The sequence below is a fragment of the Triticum urartu genome, chromosome 2A (genome assembly GCF_056163025.1).
Source record: "Triticum urartu cultivar PI428250 chromosome 2A, HENAU_Tu73, whole genome shotgun sequence".
NCBI classification, from domain to species: domain Eukaryota; kingdom Viridiplantae; phylum Streptophyta; class Magnoliopsida; order Poales; family Poaceae; genus Triticum; species Triticum urartu.
In genome coordinates, this window is record NC_141874.1 from 618803599 (window position 1) to 618821818 (window position 18220).

General features: G+C 47.5%; 2 protein-coding genes across 3 annotated transcripts; both read left to right on the forward strand.

Annotated features, from left to right (window-relative positions):
* The first annotated feature begins 840 nt into the window (after positions 1–840).
* LOC125539223 (sphingoid long-chain bases kinase 1) lies at positions 841–6699 on the forward strand. 2 transcript variants are annotated; one of them, XM_048702605.2, is made up of 9 exons: positions 841–1123; positions 1588–2124; positions 2215–2571; positions 3511–3604; positions 3713–3750; positions 3836–3982; positions 4114–4213; positions 5205–6157; positions 6356–6699. In XM_048702605.2, exons 2-9 carry the CDS (start codon positions 1711–1713, stop codon positions 6503–6505), a joined length of 2253 nt encoding a protein of 750 aa, XP_048558562.1. In that variant the 5' UTR covers positions 841–1123; positions 1588–1710; the 3' UTR covers positions 6506–6699. The 2 variants fall into 2 exon arrangements, with proteins under 2 accessions (XP_048558562.1, XP_048558561.1); XM_048702604.2 differs by having other exon boundaries at positions 1617–2124.
* Positions 6700–9839: 3140 nt separating this feature from the next.
* Positions 9840–11285, forward strand: LOC125539224 (homeobox-leucine zipper protein HOX22). Its single transcript, XM_048702606.2, has 2 exons — positions 9840–10462; positions 10568–11285. The coding sequence occupies exons 1-2, from the start codon at positions 9998–10000 to the stop codon at positions 10892–10894; spliced, it is 792 nt and encodes a 263-aa protein (XP_048558563.2). The 5' UTR covers positions 9840–9997; the 3' UTR covers positions 10895–11285.
* The last annotated feature ends 6935 nt before the right edge of the window (positions 11286–18220 follow it).

The following is an 18220-nucleotide window of genomic DNA, read 5'->3' on the forward strand; positions in this document are numbered from 1 at the left end:
CTATCGGGGGTGGTCTTTGCCCAAGTGAAGTATAAATGAAGGCCACTACACAACAAACAGAGAGACGACGACAGGGGCTACGACAAGGAAGTGAGTAGTGGTGGCGGTGGTCTCGAGCGGTTCCCTTTACTGGAAACCTTTTAATTGTTTGCACCTCGTCAATTTTTCTACCTTTTTCATCACATTGCAAAATGGTGTGCTGCCACGGTGTTGCAACAGTCTGGCTCAATAATGGCATACTATTCATACAAGCAGCGTGCGCGAGACATGCGCGGGAGGGGGCGGGGACCCTAGTCGTGTAATGAGAGTACTGCTACACGACAAAGAAGAATGACGACCTGTAAGAGGAAACGGGCAATTATGGTAACAATGAGTTCCAACGTTGAAGCAGCAGTTGCGCTAAAAATCACACGTCAAAGATATTTATGGCAAGGAGGGTATTGCTCAACCCTCCATCTTATGCCCAATAAACAAAGTGGATCGTAATACCAACCTAAAATTGACTCATTAGCGGCGATGCCTTCAAATCGTCAATACTTGCACGCGCTCTCATCAAATTCCCCACCCCCCTACGCAATAGGCTCGAGCCGATGAAGAGTGCAAAGAACAAAGTTATTTCTTTTTCGAACAAATGGCAAAGAGATTATTGACTCAAGATCCATATTTCTATCTATGTGTGATTATACAACGCCTAGACCCTGGGTATTTTCGGATAACAAACGAGTACCAGTGTACAAAGTTCTTGTCTTTACCATCCATCTGACACAATACAATAATTTCTGATGCAGTCAGAATCTGCACACCCTCCATCTACCATCAAATCACCCAGTCGTGCCAGCCACCGATTTGAACCATCAGAAAACTCCACTCCTCCAGTCCTCCTCCTCCCCAGCTAGACGGACTTTTCCTCTCCACCCTCCTGTGCCTTTCCTCTTCCTCCCCGATCCCTTCCTCCGCCACGCTGCTCTCATGCTCTGCCCTACCCAATCTTAGTCCACCACCGCTGTGCTCCCCCAACAACCCCGCCGCTGACGCGCGTCGCCGCCATCGCCGCCCCCGCTCCTACTTCACCGCGTCGCTGCCGTCTCCGCCCCGTCCGCAATCCCGGACACTGGTTTTTGAGGTACGAGCTTTTGGTCATTCGGTGATTACTTGACCCGAACTGATCCTGTAAATTTTTCGCGTGCCGGTGCGCACCCTCCAAACAATCTAGATCCGCCCCGTCGTGCTCCCCATATCTCTGTATCAAACCACGAATTCGAGACCTGGAAATGCGTTGTAGCACATGTGGTTGTGGAGATCTGAATTTGTACGGCTATAGGAGTTGAATTGTTTGAAGTCTCACAAAAAGGTATTCTAGGGTACTAGACAGTTTAGCGGATATTAGGCATAATATATCATCACTTCAGATATTCCAGCAGTACTAGTGAGGAGCTGCCCTTTTGTGGCTATCAGTCTTTGGGGGATGAAGCTCATATGTGCTCGTTTGCCCTGAACACATGCTTTTGATCCATGGGAAGCAATGAGCAGTTACCAGCTATATATATGCATCTTACTTATATTTGTGCTGTTTCTCTTTTGTCGCAGATTATTTAATTATGCCAATCCTTTCACAGGGCAACTGGGGTCATCATGTGCCATACTCTTCTTAAGCTGTATCAAACCCCTTACCCGTTCCGATGCTCTTAAGGTCCTGCTTAAAACAAAGAGATGGACGCAACTGATCTAGAGAATCCAACATCCAGAAACTCATCTCAGAAATCCAGCCGCCGTTCCAGTAGCCGGCGTTCTCAAAAGTCAGCTGGGCAACAATCTTCCCCCACTGTATTTCCAGAGAAAAGAGGCAAATCTAGATCTTTGAGGCAAAAGCATGTGGCTGTTGACAATAAAGATGCCAAAAAGGGTAAAAACCATGAGCGTAGAACTGATACGGTGGATGAGAGGTCCAATTTTGTAGGTTTCGAAGTCTATTCTGGCAAACTGTTTTATGACAGGAAAAATAAAAGTATAGGGGCGGATGGTCATCTGTCATCAAACAAGAAAGCTGATACAACTGATGCAAGACTCACAAGTAAAGCCCTTATATGGGGTTCTACTGTACTCAGCCTTGAGGATGTCATCTCTGTAAGTTTCAGAGACCAAGATGCACTTCAATTGTTATTTGGCCCAGTTGACAATCCCGTGATTTTGTGTGACGTGTTTGTATCTTCGCAGGTATCTTATAATTCTGGCCTCCAACATTTTACTTTACATGCATATCCTGCTAAGAACTCTCTATTTGGAAAGGCACATAGAGCTCGGAAGGACTTCCGGTTTATGGCCTCTACACTAGACGAGGCCATTTTGTGGGTAACATGCTTTGCAGAACAGAACATATACATTAATGTACTGCCTCATCCTGCAACATCCAGTATTAAGCAAGACACAGATGCCCCCCTTGGTGGGGTTCTATTTGATTACCCGCCAATCAAATGCAGAACTCCGCAGAGAATACTTGTTATATTGAACCCTCGTTCTGGACATGGTCGATCAATTAAAGTTTTCCATGAAAAAGCAGAACCTATATTTAAGGTAACTTTTGATGGTTTCAATGTAAAACTTCTACCTCTTGCACTGCTTTTAAAAGCAATATTCGAAGCGACTGTATATATCTGTCTGGTGATAAACTTGCTTCATGAAACCTCTATTGACCATTTGGTCTTCAGCCTTGTGGAAATCTCATGAAGAAGATGATAGTACTCTCCTCTGTTGTTTCTTAAGTTATACTGTTATGTTCTTGGCCTTTTAGTGTATTTGATATTTAACTTTGACCCTTACTATTCATAGGTTTATATGATAAATTATAATAATATGATAATACTTTAACAAAAAATTTACTGATGTACTACCTCTGTAAACTTTTATAAGATAATCGGGGTAGTCTTAAAACATATTGGTGGTTAGGTTTATATTGGAATCAGTGACCTAAAACGTCTTATAAAAGTTTACAGAGGGAGTAATTTTCATATAGATATTGGGGTAGTCTTAAACATATTTGTGGTTAAGTTTGAGTACACAAATTTTAAAATAACAGGAAAGCAGGGAGTATTTCAGCTTATTAATTTCAACCTGTAATAGTAAAGGTGGAAAATAAGGAATACAGTAATTGAACAGGAACAAATAGCTCTGTTAAATTCCACAGGGAAAATGTTTCGGCAATATGATTAGCATTTTAACTCCTCTCCCGTGGCAGCATGAAATCGACTGTTGTAATCTTGTAGAACTCACATGAGTTATTCACTTTGAAATGAGCTAACTTGGGTACTGCTGATCTCGTTTTCTGTAGATTATTTAGAAGATAGTTGCATAAGCTGAAATTTCTAAGCTCCTGTTTATGATGAATATTGGCGATTTGATGCGCTGATTTATGGATTCTTCCTATCATATATAAATATTAGGCACTCTTATTCTTAACTATGTAAGTTTTATATTGTTTACCTCCAGCAACTAATCCCCTGTGATCTGGTGTAGCTTGCAGGTTTTCACATGGAAGTAGTTAAAACTACTCACGCTGGTCATGCGAAGTCTCTCGCGTCTACTTTTGATTTTGGCGCATTCCCTGATGGTATAAACTTTACGCATGTTTTTAAGTAGTTTAGGTAAGGCCCAATATAGAGGCAACCATTGCAGCTGGTCTAATTAATGCCTTGATTTTTTTATTCTATCTTTGTAGGGATTGTCTGTGTTGGCGGTGATGGAATAGTAAATGAGGTTTGCACATAATATTCATATCACTATTTTATATGTGTAGTCATGTAGTGACTTAAATGTTAGCTGAACATTGATAATTTTGCAGGTGTTCAACGGTCTTCTCACCAGAAGCGATAGAACAGAAGCTGTGTCAATTCCAGTTGGAATAATCCCAGCAGGATCGGACAACTCACTTATTTGGACTGTTCTGGGAGTTAAGGATCCTATTTCTGCTTCATTGTTGATTGTTAAGGTATGCCAAATTTATCACAACTTCTTCTTACATGAAGAACGGAATTTCAGCTTATGTTCTCACTTTCACCTTTTACAAAATTAGTTTATCACTTTTAAACTTTTCTCACAAGAACTATCCCTTGGTAACAGGGTGGCTTTACAACCCTAGACATATTGGCTGTTGAGTGGCTCCAATCCGGGCTAATACATTTCGGCACAACTGTTTCATACTATGGTTTTGTTAGTGATGGTAAGTTGGTAACTGCAAATGTGCTTTCACATTTATTTTGTTTCACTATTTATCACGTTTCTTCTGATATACTCCTCCACAGTTCCCTAAAACTTGTTGTTCGACATTTGCAAAGTCAAACTTTAGAAACTCTGCCTACCAACATCTCTAAAGATTTAGATTGATACTTGAAAATCCTATGCGGAAATTTATCTTGATAATTACTTCCATGATATACAGTTTCGTTGGGTTTTATACATAGATTGCAATTGATATTAATTGTCAAAGTTACATTTTGGAGACCATGTCAATGTCTAATGTCTAAAACAACAAGAGTAATACTGTATGACATACTTTCTCTGTCTGTAAAAATAAATGACAATCATACAACAAACTTTTCTAATTTTGACTACTATACATAGACAAATATTTAGATTGGTAAGGAGAAAATAGTACCTTAGAATTTTCATGAAAACGTTTTCATAATATAAAATTTCATAATTTTATACTAACATGCACCTATAAAATTTCATAGTTTTATACAAACATGCATATTGATAACCATGTCAATGTCTAAAATGGCATCTTACGAACTGCATGAGTATATAATGATTCCACAGATAGTCAAACATGGATCTGATTCTGATTTTTTTAATATCAGTAATAAGTATTTTTAGTAGCTGTTTTTTGTAGTGCATTTTTAATTTGGAGGACTTCATCAACAGTAACAGCATATGATAACCCACTTTTAATTTGCTTTTTGTAAGTTTGCATTCGATCTAAAGTTCCCTGAGCAAATGATGTAGTTTTGTCCTCGTAAGTCTATTCTTAATGAGTTTCAAGATCTGCGTATAGTTCTTAATTACTAATTTACTAATGTACCCTTATCAGCCATAACTGCAAACATAGAAATTTAGTTTATTTGTCTACTATCAAGTATTTGCAGAAGTGCAGCATGGCATAGCACTGAAAAAGTTTACTGAGCTGAAAAACTATTTCAACTTTGCTGCAGTCCTGGAACTTTCCGAGAAATACCAGAAGAGATTTGGCCCTCTTCGATATTTTGTGGCTGGAGTACTCAAATTTTTGTGTCTACCAAGTTACTTCTATGAGTTAGAATATCTTCCTTTGTCCAAGGACATGTCCGGGCATGGAAAAGGTACAGGACAAGACAAAGTTGAATTGTCTGATGTCTATACAGATGTAATGCGCAGTCGATCAAAAAGAGAAGGATTTCCACGAGCTTCCAGTTTTTCAAGTATTGACTCTATCATGACTCCAAGTAGGATGTCTCTTGGGGACTTTGACACATCAGGTGGTACAGCGGCAAGCAGTGAACCGTCAGAGTATGTTCGTGGTCTTGATCCAAAAGCAAAACGGCAATCTATGGGCAGAAGCAACATTGTTTCGGAACCAGAAGAAGTCCTACGCCCTCAACAGCATCATGCATCATACTGGCCAAGAACGAGGTCCAAAACAAGGACCGATAGAAATTCAGTTGGTGTCACAGCTTCTAATGATACACGGTTATCTTGGGCAGCCCCTTCAATGCATGATAAGGAGGACATTTCCTCGACAATATCAGATCCAGGACCTATTTGGGACAATGAACCAAAGTGGGACACTGGGCCAAGATGGGACACAGAGCCAACTTGGGAGCCTGACCACCCTATCGAACTTCCTGAACCACCAGAAGATATAGAAATCGGAACATCTATGGAACTTGTGCCGAATTTGGATGAGAAATGGGTTGTCAGGAAGGGGCACTTTCTTGGTGTCCTAGTATGTAACCACTCATGCAAAACAGTTCAAAGTTCCCAGATTGTCGCGCCAAATGCGAGCCATGATGACAACAGTCTGGACTTACTTTTAGTTGGCGGAAGGGGGAGATGGAAGCTGTTGAGATTTTTCATACTACTGCAATTTGGTCGCCACCTTTCTTTACCATATGTGGAATATGTGAAGGTATCATGCCACTTCTGTCCTTGCTCAAGTTATTTTTCTGCCATGTTCCATTTGTGCTTTTTGAAGAGCTTCCATTTGACGTCGGGGGTGGGGTGGGGTTCATTTTTGTCAGAAATATTACTTCCTTTTACACAGTATAATTGTTTGCTTCTAGTAACAACACTGACTCGGTCTTAACTGCTGGTCCGACATTGACAGGTGAAATCAGTCAAGGTTAAACCTGGTGCAAACACCCACAATGGCTGTGGGATAGACGGGGAGCTCTGCCGCGTCAAGGGGCAGGTAGTCTGCTCCATGCTACCGGAGCAGTGCAGGCTTATTGGCCGGCAATGTAAACAGCCTATTTAAGCACCACAAGTATGCTGAGCTTCACGAGTTTTTGAGGCGCTGTATGATCTGTTGTCACTTGTAACAGTTGATTTTGAGTTGTCTATATTATCGTTTACTTGCCAATGAGGGTGCGGGTGACTGGTCGGTCAGACAATGTTGTGACGGTTCTGTATATTTGAGTGATTATAGAGGGGATACCTCAGTTCTTTTTATCTGATCTGATCTTATTTTTGTTGACATCTACTAATGCTGCGTTTTCCCTTTCGACGATAGAGGAGTTTGTTGACGGCAGCTTGTGAATTGCCTGCCCATGACTAGGATATATAAAGCCAGTTCCTATGTCCCCTAATGCTTTGCAGAACAACTTCACATCATTTGCCAACATTATTCAGATGCAGAGGTTTTCGAGACCAAAACAGGTTCAGATTTTAGTCATCGTGTGTACCATCCTTGACTGCTAATCAAAACATGTTGCTTGCATGTTTGTCGCTCTGATTAGTCTTGGACATGAGCTCACCCGGGAACAGCTGTAGTGGTACCATTGGATGGGAAGCCAAAGCCTAAGAAAAAACATCCGACTAACGTGTGAAATTGTGACGGTTTTTCAGAGGCCTGACAGCAAACTCGTGTGCGGATATGGTTCTCTAATACGCAACGGCTCCCTGATTGGAGAAGGTGCGCCGTGGTCGGAGGTCAAACTTAAAAAGATTCAATAAGAGGGGATGCCGCAAGCAATCTGGTAGGGCCTACTAATCAACTACGACAAAACTTACAAAAATTGCGCTGATTAGTGCGATTTAGCGCAACACAAAGTGGTATCGCTTTGCAGAATAACTTAGCCTGACCACTACTACTGCTTAGCAAAGGTGCTTTCCTTCTCCATTTGGTTGGACTGTCTTGCTTTTGAAGTAAATATAAACTAAGAAAAGGATCTCGTGTTAAGTAGTATATCATACTTGATTTTGCCACGTGCATTATCGGGATCTCGTGTTAGCCCCCCGGAAAACAGGAACCGGAAGAAACAGAATCAGATGAAAACTCGTGACAGACATCAACAGGGTATGTACAGTGGTTGTTAAGACGGTGTTATCTTAAACCTTGCATGTAATTTAGAGATAACAATAAAAGGATGTCTATAATGGATTATCTTCTTTTATAATTTCTCTCTCTTCATCTTAGCATTTATCCTATGTGATACTTTTAAGATAGTATTATTGTACGTGCCCTCACTTCCTGGCTCATGACAAGTAGTAGAAACAAATACCGCAAGAACATGTAGATTTCAGACTCAAATTGCCGACGGATAGGATCGTTCATCCCTTCACGTGACTGATCTTAAAGAGGGTAGGCAGATACAGGCGCACAGTACTAGCATACATACACAAACGAAAAAGGAGGTAGGTAGGCAGCAGATTGAGCCGGCGCACAGTACCATGCATGCATACACGAACGAAAATGAAACACGGACGGGTCGAACTCCTTCCCGCGCCCCCGTCTCGATCCCCAGGACCAGCGGAATTTAAATCGTAGCACACCAGATGGCGCCATGAACCCCCACGAGGCACGAGCTCGGGAGGAAGGGAAGGCGTGCGCGACTGTGGCCACGCGGCCAAGCTTTCCATCTCTCCACAGAAACTGGCGCGACGCCGACGCGCGCACCAGCCACGGGTAGCGCGCGACGCCGACCCGCCTCGCCACTCGCGCGGCGCCGCGTGTGCCGCCCCCGCCCGGCGCCCACTCGCGCGCGTACGTGTGGCTGCCTCTGTCCGGCCGGCCGTCGACGTCCGCGGTGGCCCCGCCGCCGCCGCGCGCGCGCCCCTTCTCCTCCTCCTCCTCTCCCTCCTGGTCCCGGCCGGTCGCCTAGCCTGTCCGTGTAATAACTGTGCCTTCTACTACGTACCTTGCACACCTCTCCCTCCTAGCCTGCTACCGCACTCGAGTAAGTCCTCGCCGCGATTAATCACGTGGTCACCACGGACAGCTACCCAGCTGACCCTGCCCGTGCAACAGCAGCTTGGCACCGCTTGGGCGCCGGCCCGATCGCTGTGAGCGGTTGCGTTTGTACTGTGTTTCTTAGTAGAAAAAAAAACTATCCATAGTTCGAATGATCGACACTAACCGGCAGTGGCAGTCGTAGCCCGGTCTTGGCGTGCTATCAACTTTTGTGTCGTGCTACACTACGGCTCGAAATGACCCGACCCGCGCCCGCCGTTACCGAAGCCGGAAGAACTCCACCAGCGCACTACTACGAGCGTTCAACAAATAAAGGCAGTTCAGTCGCACCGGGTCACCGCTTTTAACTTGCCTGATCTGCTCTAGCACGTTTGGATCGTGGGAGGTCGGGAGCAGCGAATCGCCGGCCTCCGGGTGGAGAACGATCGGTCGGGGATAACCTCTGCTCCCCGCACTGACCCCGCAAGTGCTCGCCTATCACGTTCGCTTCGCTTCACCGTATCTGTTTATCTTGAGTTACCATGATGTCCCTTCCTCTCTCTCTCTCTCTCTCTCTCTCTCTCTCTCTCTCTCTCTCTTTTCTTTCTTTTTTTGACATGGTGATGTCCCTTCCTGGTAAACGATCAATCGAGTGGTAAACTGGGAGTAGTAGTAGAACGCACAGAGGCGCCAGGCGACAACAGGCGACAAGACCCGCCAACGCGCTAGCTGAGTGGCGTGCTGCGTGCATCGGCCCGGCGAACGGGACAAACGCGGCGCGCCACCTCGACGCCCCTTCCGGCGGAAGCCCCCGCACACCTGGCGCCGCGACGGCGACGCGTGCAGCCCCCCGACGGAGCGCGCACGGCCATTGGTCCTACCTGTTCCTCCTCCCGCGCCCGTCCCCGTCTCCCCGTGGAACACCAAGGCGCACACCTTTCCACCACCCATTGGCCGGCAAGCCCGCCCCATGATACACCACCGGAGTAGTACTACGTAGTGCTGATCCTTTCCCGTGCAGCCGATCGATCGATTCGTAGTAGATGAAAATGCAAGAGGTTCCGTGGCGTGGACAGACACACATAGGTAGAGAGAAATAAACGAACGAAAATTACTCGTCCGGTAGAGGCTTGCAATTCGTAGGCCGGAAGGAAGCCTTGAGTGAGCGGAAGGAGGAGGAGGAGAAGCAAGATCTTTGCACCCGTGGCCACGTTTCGGGTGCCGATCTCGAGGCGGGAGGATAGACATGGGGGCGCCGTGGTGGGCGCAGCCTCTGGCGCCGCTGGATCCGCGACACTTGGCCCGGGGCGCGAAAGCGGCTTTCGCGCGGTGTCAGGCCGCGTGGGCCCGGACGGGGAGGTTTCTTTATCCGCCGTCGCGAAGACCACATGTTCGCGTCTCGCGCAGCGCGGACACGTAACGCCGCCCGCCGGTATAAAACGGGCCTCCCGGCGCCGAGAGACAGAGGAAGGAGGAAGGGACGGACGGCATAGCGTAGGGAGGGGATCCATCCAGCAGAGCAGAGGAGAGCAGCGACCGGTCGGAGCAGAGCAGTGGCGGCCCACTGGGTCGGTCGGCATGGATTACCACCACCACCACCACCAGCAGCAGCAGTTCCTGATGCCTCCGCCGGCGTCGCTGCCGGCGCAGCAGCAGCTCTGCGCGCCGATGATGGGCATGGGCATGGAGATGGGCATGGAGATGGAGATGGAGATGGAGATGGAGGAGCAGCTGTGCTTCGTGGGGAGGGGCGGCGGGGGTCGGGGGGCGGAGAGGAAGCGGCGGTTCACGGAGGAGCAGACACGGTCGCTGGAGTCCATGTTCCACGCGCACCACGCCAAGCTGGAGCCCCGGGAGAAGGCGGAGCTGGCGCGCGAGCTGGGCCTGCAGCCGCGCCAGGTGGCCATCTGGTTCCAGAACAAGCGCGCGCGGTGGCGCTCCAAGCAGCTGGAGCACGACTTCGCCGCCCTCCGCGCCGACTACGACGCCCTCCACTCCCGCGTCGAGTCCCTCAAGCACGAGAAGCTCGCCCTCGCCGCACAGGTAGCTAATCTAATCGCTGCGCACGTATTCTTAATCTCTTCTTGGCTTCTTGCCGATAGTACTTAATCCAGCTGCTAACTGGAGTACGTACGTACGTGTGTGCAGTTGCAGGAGCTGAGCGAGAGGCTGAGGGAGAGGGACGGCGGCGGCGGTGGCGCGGCGACCGCCACCGCCAGCAGCAGCAGCTGCAACGGAGGCGGCCGGGAGCTGGACGACGACAAGAGGAACGTCGTCGACGTCGAGCCCCCCGAGAGCTGCGTGCTCGGCGGGACGGCGTGCGGCACGCCGGCGGACGTCTCGGCGTCGGTGGAGTCCGAGTGCGACGACCACCTCCACTACGACGGGGCGGTCTTCCCGGAGTCCTTCTGCGCCACGCCGGAGCTGTGGGAGCCGTGGCCGTGGCCGCCCGTCGAGTGGAACGCGGTGGCTTGAGGCCCTGGAGTAGTATATACATGTTGTGAACCCACGTAGGCGGCTTGTGTGTGTAGCTTCACGTACGTACGTGCATGTTGTGCTCGATTTCCCATCTGGTTGGGGATACATGCGAGAGAGGCGAACGGGGGCGCGGCAATGACGGGTGGGTCCGTGTAAGACAGAGGGTGATGCACCTGAATCCAGAGAAGTGACCTGAAACCATGGAGGCGACCGCCCAGCCAATGGGATCAGGGATTCGGATGCTGCTAAAATGTTGCGAGTTAGAGATCATTGGTGGAGTTTGCATCAGCTTCTGTTTGTTGTTGCACCCGCTGTGAATTCAAATGTTGGAGGTAGGACCGATCCATCAATTGATAATACTACAAAATACTGCTTCTCAACTTTAGAATCTCGTGTGGAGCATCGGCAGTAGGTTCTTGTCTAGGATTCTCCAAACGTTCATCATGGTTAGCCGTTTCGCTAATTAACTTTCTGCAGCCCGCTTCTAGAAAATCTTAACATTAACGCCTAAAATTGCACTGTTTTAAGGTGTGCAACTTTAGAGAAAATTTGGTACAATATGTGGTTATATAGATCGACTTAAGAGATAAGTTTGGTTAAAGCCTGATTCAAAACCTAAGAAATGTGACCAATTTAAGCAAAGTTAAGACAACCGATGAATTGATACCCCTCGCTTAATTGGAGTTCAAACTTTCAACTTTTTGATTGGTATGTTGATTGTTAGTGAATCACCCAGGGGAAAAACATGCTGCTAATATGTTTTCCTTTACTCTTGCTCCCAATTTTATTTTATTTTTTGCTAATGTTAGGGGAACTCTAGTGGATCCCTAAAAAACGGTTCATTCCTCAAGATATTCTCTTCCGAGACATTAACTGCACCTAGCTGAACTTCTATCCGGCTAACTCCTAAAAAAATTGAGGGGTTAACCCAAACAAATTCCCAACTCTCTCAGTTTTGAGAGGCCTCATAAGTTCACACCAATAATATTCCTTCTACTTTCAGCAAAATGTTCCTTCTTCTCTCCCATGCACGACGCTTCCTCCTTCCGCCTTTGTTGCCACATATCGCCATCGCAGCCACCTACCACCTTAGGAATGGAACCCTCGGTCGCCTCCACACCCCGGCGTCGACGCCCGTGCTGCCGCGCACAAAGATTTGGTTGGAGCTGTGGCAGATTTGACCGATCTGCGTGCTGTTCTGGGTCCTTTGTCAGCACACGAGTACCTGGTGTCGAAAATCACCCGCAGCAACGACCATGGCAGCGCCGTCGACTGGTGGATGTCCAGTGTCTTTCTGTACGAGTTGTTGCACGACACGACGCCTTCCAAGAGGCTGGTGACCACGCCACGGTTTTCAACGCCTTCAGCCAGCCGATGCTCTTCCCGGTCATGTTGGGCATGAGCACCACCGCCAGGGACCTCATCCAACACGCCATTCCTCACATTGTAGAGCTAGACAGCATGGGCATGGGCGCAACGAACCGCACAGCGATGGCGGAGGCCATTGGCGAGGCGGCGGGTCAGGGCTGGGCGACATGCCAGAGTTGTGCGTGGCCGAGGTGCTGCTCCAGCTGGGCACACTAGAAGGAAGAAGAAGAAGAGGAGGAGGAAAAGACACTTCCATGTGGGATCTAGTTAAATTTGAGGGCTCGGTTAGTTCTGACCACTTTCTTTAACTCCTCGGTTTTGAGGAGTTAAGGTTTAGGAAAACATTTGACGAGTTAGAGGATAAGTGATCTGCTACAGTAGCCCTTAGCCATCTAAGATTGCATCACTTTTATTTAAAACTGCAATTTTGGAAGTATTGTTGTATATAAGATTAGCGAAACATTGGTGCATTTTTATTTTAAATATGAACCAAAAGGTTTTTAAAACAATAGACATGAAAAAAAACAAGGACCCTAATAGGGATGGAACGTGCCCTCCCCAGTGTTCCTGGAGGGAACAATCATGCACCTAGGGAGGCTCCTGCAAGCGTTGTCTGTGTTGGGGAGCTCCTTTGGTCAAACGATGCCTTGCGTCCTACTCATCAAGGACCACAGACCCCTTCCTCCTCCTTTCATACGGAGAATTACCATGTTGGAACCAGAGAAACTTGGCATATGTTCAGATTTTTGCTATTATTGTGGAAAGAGAGAATTGTCGTGCCATAGGTACGAGGACATGACAAATGTTGTGCATAAAAAAATTGCCATGCTAGAAAAGAGGATTGTCATCATGATAGAACAAAGAAAATTGTTACACGTGTCCAAAAATTAACCATGCTACAGTTTAGAGAATTGTCACGCTACAAGATAGAAATTGTCGTGGTAAAGTGTGAAAAGTTGAGATGCCATGTCTTGAAAGAAAAACAGAGTTGCCATGCTATAACATACTATATAATTGTCATGTGTAAATAGTCTAAAACGCACATAATTAGCCATGTTATAGCACTGTCAATGTGTAAAAATCTAAAAACACATAAATTTGCCATGCTATAGTTGACATAGCTGCCATTTGCCATGCTTTAGATAACCACTTGTTCATGATTTACAAAATGGATAGAAACACAGAAAATTCGTGTTGTCCACTCTGAAGAGGGTTTGCAGGGTACCATTCTGCCGTTCGCTCGCGAGGGCGGTGGGAGCGAACGCTTTCAGATTCTCGTGGGGATCCGACACATCTGAGAGCGTTCGCTCAAAATAGGTTTCCACGGAACTTTAGTTCCATATATGATTTCTCAAAAATATTCGCCGGGTGAACACACGTGTATTGGCGCCATCATTCGTGTTCACAAATCGCATCGTAGACGTCATTCGTTTCATTAGATAATTAACCGCCCCTGATCGTTGAGTTATCAAAGTATGAACGCCCCTGAACCCTGGGTCTCTCGCTTATGATGACCAGGCCACGCCAGGCGCAGGGCAGGATGATGATCTGGCGGGAGCGCTTGGGGCGGAGTACACGTCGAGGAAAGAGACGCCATTGCTCCACGAGTAGAGTAGCGGTCGGCAGGTCGTTGTCGCCTCGTACGTCGCGATTCCATCCATCCACAGGAGCTGAATACGTGCCAAAACTTTCGTCTTTGGCGCCTAGTAGCATGAAGACATTCGACTCGACACGCACGCCGTCGACCTCCTCCTTGTTCCCGTTGGCTGCCCCGCTGCAAAACTACGTTTATCACTGTATATGTATCAATATATGCACAGATCGGTTTTCGCCCAGTTTTTCATAAATTAACTGGACAATTCTTTTTTTCTTAATTAATCAATGAGGCAAATATTTTTGCCCCCGTTTCAAAAAAAAAATGCATAGAGAAAAAAGAGTGGCAACATCCATTCGTTCGTCCGATCAATGGATGGTGTTTGGTACTTCCTTTGTAAACTAATATAAAAGCTTTAGATCACTATTTTAATATTTTAAATGTTTTTATATTAGTTTACGAAAGAAGTACTGCTGAGGAACCAGTTCTGGGCCGGGGACAGCGAGAACGTTCTGGGCTGGTGGTCGAATGGGTGGTGGAATGGTGGATACGGGTCCTCATGGATGACGGCGACGTGAAATGATGTGGCCGGCCGGAGAGCGTGTTCCCGAGAACTCTCCGGCGGATCAGTTCGTCCGTGGACGTGCAAGATGAGGATGACGACACAGGTTTAATATCTCCGGCGAAGAAATACGGGCCACTGCGTATCGTATGGTCTGTGCATGCCTTTGTTTATGGTGAGAACTGACCAGCTCCGACCGGGACAAGTCGTGCCGATTTACCACGGAAATGAATTTGGGATAGGGACTGCTAGTCAAGGCTTATATGTGTGTAGATGGTCGTCAATTGTGTATTTCTCAAGAATCCCGGGCTGGCTTGATTGTTATTTTTCTCCAATTAAGCTAGCAACATGACCATCGGTGTGTTACAGGTCTCTTGAGAGTTTGTGATGGATTATGGATGGATTTAGGCCCATATAAAACAATAATCTCTGGTTAATTTTTAAGACTCAAGCATGTGTATGATAAATGGTGGGAAATGTGAAAAGTTTAGTACCATATTGCTACGGTAAAAAAATGAGACATTTTTATAAGGGTTGCTCCACCCTTTGCTATTGGAAGCTTGGGAATAGGAGCTGTACACGTGCGCTTCTCCTCCTCCGCCCGCCTCGCCTCGTCACGCCGCGGGTCACGGAAATGAGCTGAGCCCCATCTATCCGACGGCCTATATCAGTTCACTCACTCCCTCTCAGTGGAGTGAACCCTAACTTAGTTCACTCCAAGAAGAAGGCCTCGGCCGATGCCGAGGCCGCCGCTGCCGCCGCCGCGTTGGCCTGGCCAACCTGAGGGTATGATTCGTCCATCCCCTATTTGATCGTTCATGTGCTGGCCATATATATGTTGTTCATAGATGTTTCGGTTCTATGTACTGTACGTGCTCACATGCTTAGGTATCGGTATGAGATGCATACCGTATTTGCCATGCTTAATGTATACTCCTGGATTAGATTAGTCGAAAAAGTGCTAATATTTCCAACAGTTTGTTGCTCTACTTAGTGGTAGTATTTGAAGGGATTATGTACGTTGGTCAAGAACTCAAGGCAAAACCCTTCAAAAAATAAAAATAAAAAAGAACTTAAGATAACAAGCACTTCCATTTCATACTATTGGAGCTGGTAGAGGAATCTCAATGCCTGTGATGTCTACGCCTCTTCTGCCAGGAAAAAACAGGTCCACGTATAGTGATAGGGATACCGCAATCTTTTGATCCGTTGTTTTATTATTAGTGTTCTGATACGGTCGTTGTAAGTGCTTTCAGATCTGTATAAAAGAAGCACGGATGCTCGCACACTCTAAGCTACTGGAGTAGTTTCTTTTTTAACACCCTGCTCAGCCAATTCGAACGAGACAAATCGCGCGCACCGGTCTGATGCTACCGGGAAGACTTTATGCTTTGATCAGTGATTCAGCGATCTCCAAGTGCTTTTCCACTTGATCGCGACTTGTTCAAAGAAGGCAAAAGAGTCTACCAGTGAAAGCTCCGGATCGAAAGCTGAAACCTCCTCTTAACTTAAACCCTTCTGCCGCTGCTGGAATCTTCTAGAACGCCGGAAAGGCGCGGCGTAAAGCCGAGTGCCTCCTACTGTGGCTAACCGCCCAAACCCTCGTGGCCTTGAGCCACAACGATTTGATTATTATGGCACTGCTTTCAGGTCCATGCCCGAATCTGATCACAGTGCTGATTCGATATGTTAGCTTATTTCTCTTAAGTATATTTCCCACGAGTGCTCACACTTTGGCATGCGCTGACTGCTGCGTCTCAAACAACTACTGAAAAAGCTTCAGGTTCAGCGGGAGCCACTCGGTTGATCAGCGGTGCCGCTGTGGCGGCAAGAGAGCAGCCGGCGAGGAGGAAGCACGTCCATGCGCGCGCCGATCAAAGCAGCGAGCTGGCCCGCCGCCTGAAGGAGACGAGGCAAAGGCAGCGATGAGACGGCGATGAGCAGCGCCGAAGCGCCGATCGACCAGGCGTCGCCGTCCCGATGGCGAGGTAGCGCCGCGGTGGCGCCACCGGCGCCAGCCGCGGCCCGGTCGACCTCGGACGCGTCGATCGTCCCATCGGCGTCGCCTCTCCGGCAAAGGGAGATTCCTCTCCTTTTCCCGCGCCGCGTGCCACCCCGTCGACCGCATCTCGCCCGATCACCGGCCGCGCGCAAGACAAGACGTCCCGGTCGCCGGCGCACTTCGGCGGCTTTCCCCGGCCGATCCCCGTTGCTGTTCGATGTGCATGTACCGGGTCTTCTTTGGTCTGCAGAGAGCTTTTTTTTACTTGGCTTGGGCAGTGCCAATGCGCGCGAAAAAGAAACGAGCTTGGTTGGTAAGTGTCAATTTTCAGTGTGCCCGGGAACAGACGTGCCGGCCAAAGTGTTGTCTTTTGAGGCGAACGGTGGCTTGGAGTCGAAGAAACTTCAGCAACGTCGCAAAATGAAAAGAAGATAAACTAAGCAAGACGTGCAAGTGTAAGACAAAATCAAGGAATGTTCTTGAATCACCTATCTCTGATCGGTAAAATGGAATCGTCTGCACCTTAGAAACAAGACAAAAGGACCAACAGCTTGTTTACTCAGGTTGTTCGATGCTCAAGAATTATTATTTAGGCAGTTCATATTATCCATCCATAGTGTTTTGATCTAAGATTGCAATTCTTCCATGTATTGTGCAGTAGCATATTGTTCCAGTTTTTTGTTTGAAAAGAAAGATAACTCCAGGTCTCTACATCAAGCGTATACGTCCCATGTTCAACGTAACCGGACAAAACTAGGACACTTATCAATTCAAGGCTACCTTATTGGAGGCAATAGTCGGATGATGTGCCCCGACCTCACATCAACACACACCGTCTAATCCGGTGGCCTCACCAAGCCGCTCGCCGACAAACCGAGAGGCAAGAGCACCAACAGGTCCAACGAACCCTCTACGCGCACTGCATGCACACGCTTTAGAATCAGTCATCGCTATCTTCCACCATCCCACCTCCAGGAGCGATCAACACATTCACCTTGTCAGGTCATATTGTTGTCGACGCCACCACAACGCCAGACAACGCCATCACCTGCGCGCGTCTATCAACACATGTTCGTCGCTGAAGCTCCGCTGCGCCATGCCGCCCGTCGTCGTCGCTGCGGTAGATGCAACACCGCTCCACCTCATAACCCCTCCAGCCAGCAGTTGCTCCAAAACGATGGCCCTAGGAGGTAGAATGACACCGAAGACACCATAGTCGTCCGGTCCGAGAGACCCAGATCTAGGGTTTTCCCAAAACAGTCCGAGCAAGGTGAGCGTCCAGCCTATCGACTGCGCGATCAAGATCAAAGCTCTTCCAGGTGACGACCCAAAGGGCGATGTGATGAGGACAACGTCGTCGCGCAACCCAATGTCGGGTCTTAGGCTTCACCCCGAAGATCTTGAAGCAAGTGCAGGAGAGTGATAGGCCTCCGACGTATCTATAATTTTTGATTGTTCCATGCTATATTATATTCTTTTTTGGACATTACTGAGCTTTATTATACACTTTTATATTATTTTTGGGACTAACCTATTAACCAGAGGCCCAACCCAGAATTGTTGTTTTTTGCCTATTTCAGAGTTTCGCAGAAAAAGAATATCAAACGGAGTCCAAACGGAATGAAACCTTCAGGAACGTGATTTTCGGAACGAACGTGATCCAGAGGACTTGGACCCTACTTCAAGACATCAACCAGGAGGCCACAAGGTAGGGGGCGCGCCTACCCCCCTTGGCGCACCCTCCACCCTCGTGGGTCCTGTCGTGGTTCCAAGTCTGACAGTAATGTAGGGGGGTAG

Bases quoted from the DNA above. Each gene is read 5' to 3' on its own strand.
- LOC125539223 (XM_048702605.2), top strand. From the start codon at position 1,711: ATGGACGCAACTGATCTAGAGAATCCAACATCCAGAAACTCATCTCAG. The intron at 2,572-3,510 runs GTAACTTTTGAT...GATCTGGTGTAG, and splicing joins AAGCAGAACCTATATTTAAG to CTTGCAGGTTTTCACATGGA. The intron at 3,751-3,835 runs GTTTGCACATAA...ATAATTTTGCAG, and splicing joins GTGATGGAATAGTAAATGAG to GTGTTCAACGGTCTTCTCAC.
- LOC125539224 (XM_048702606.2), top strand. From the start codon at position 9,998: ATGGATTACCACCACCACCACCACCAGCAGCAGCAGTTCCTGATGCCT. The intron at 10,463-10,567 runs GTAGCTAATCTA...ACGTGTGTGCAG, and splicing joins AGCTCGCCCTCGCCGCACAG to TTGCAGGAGCTGAGCGAGAG.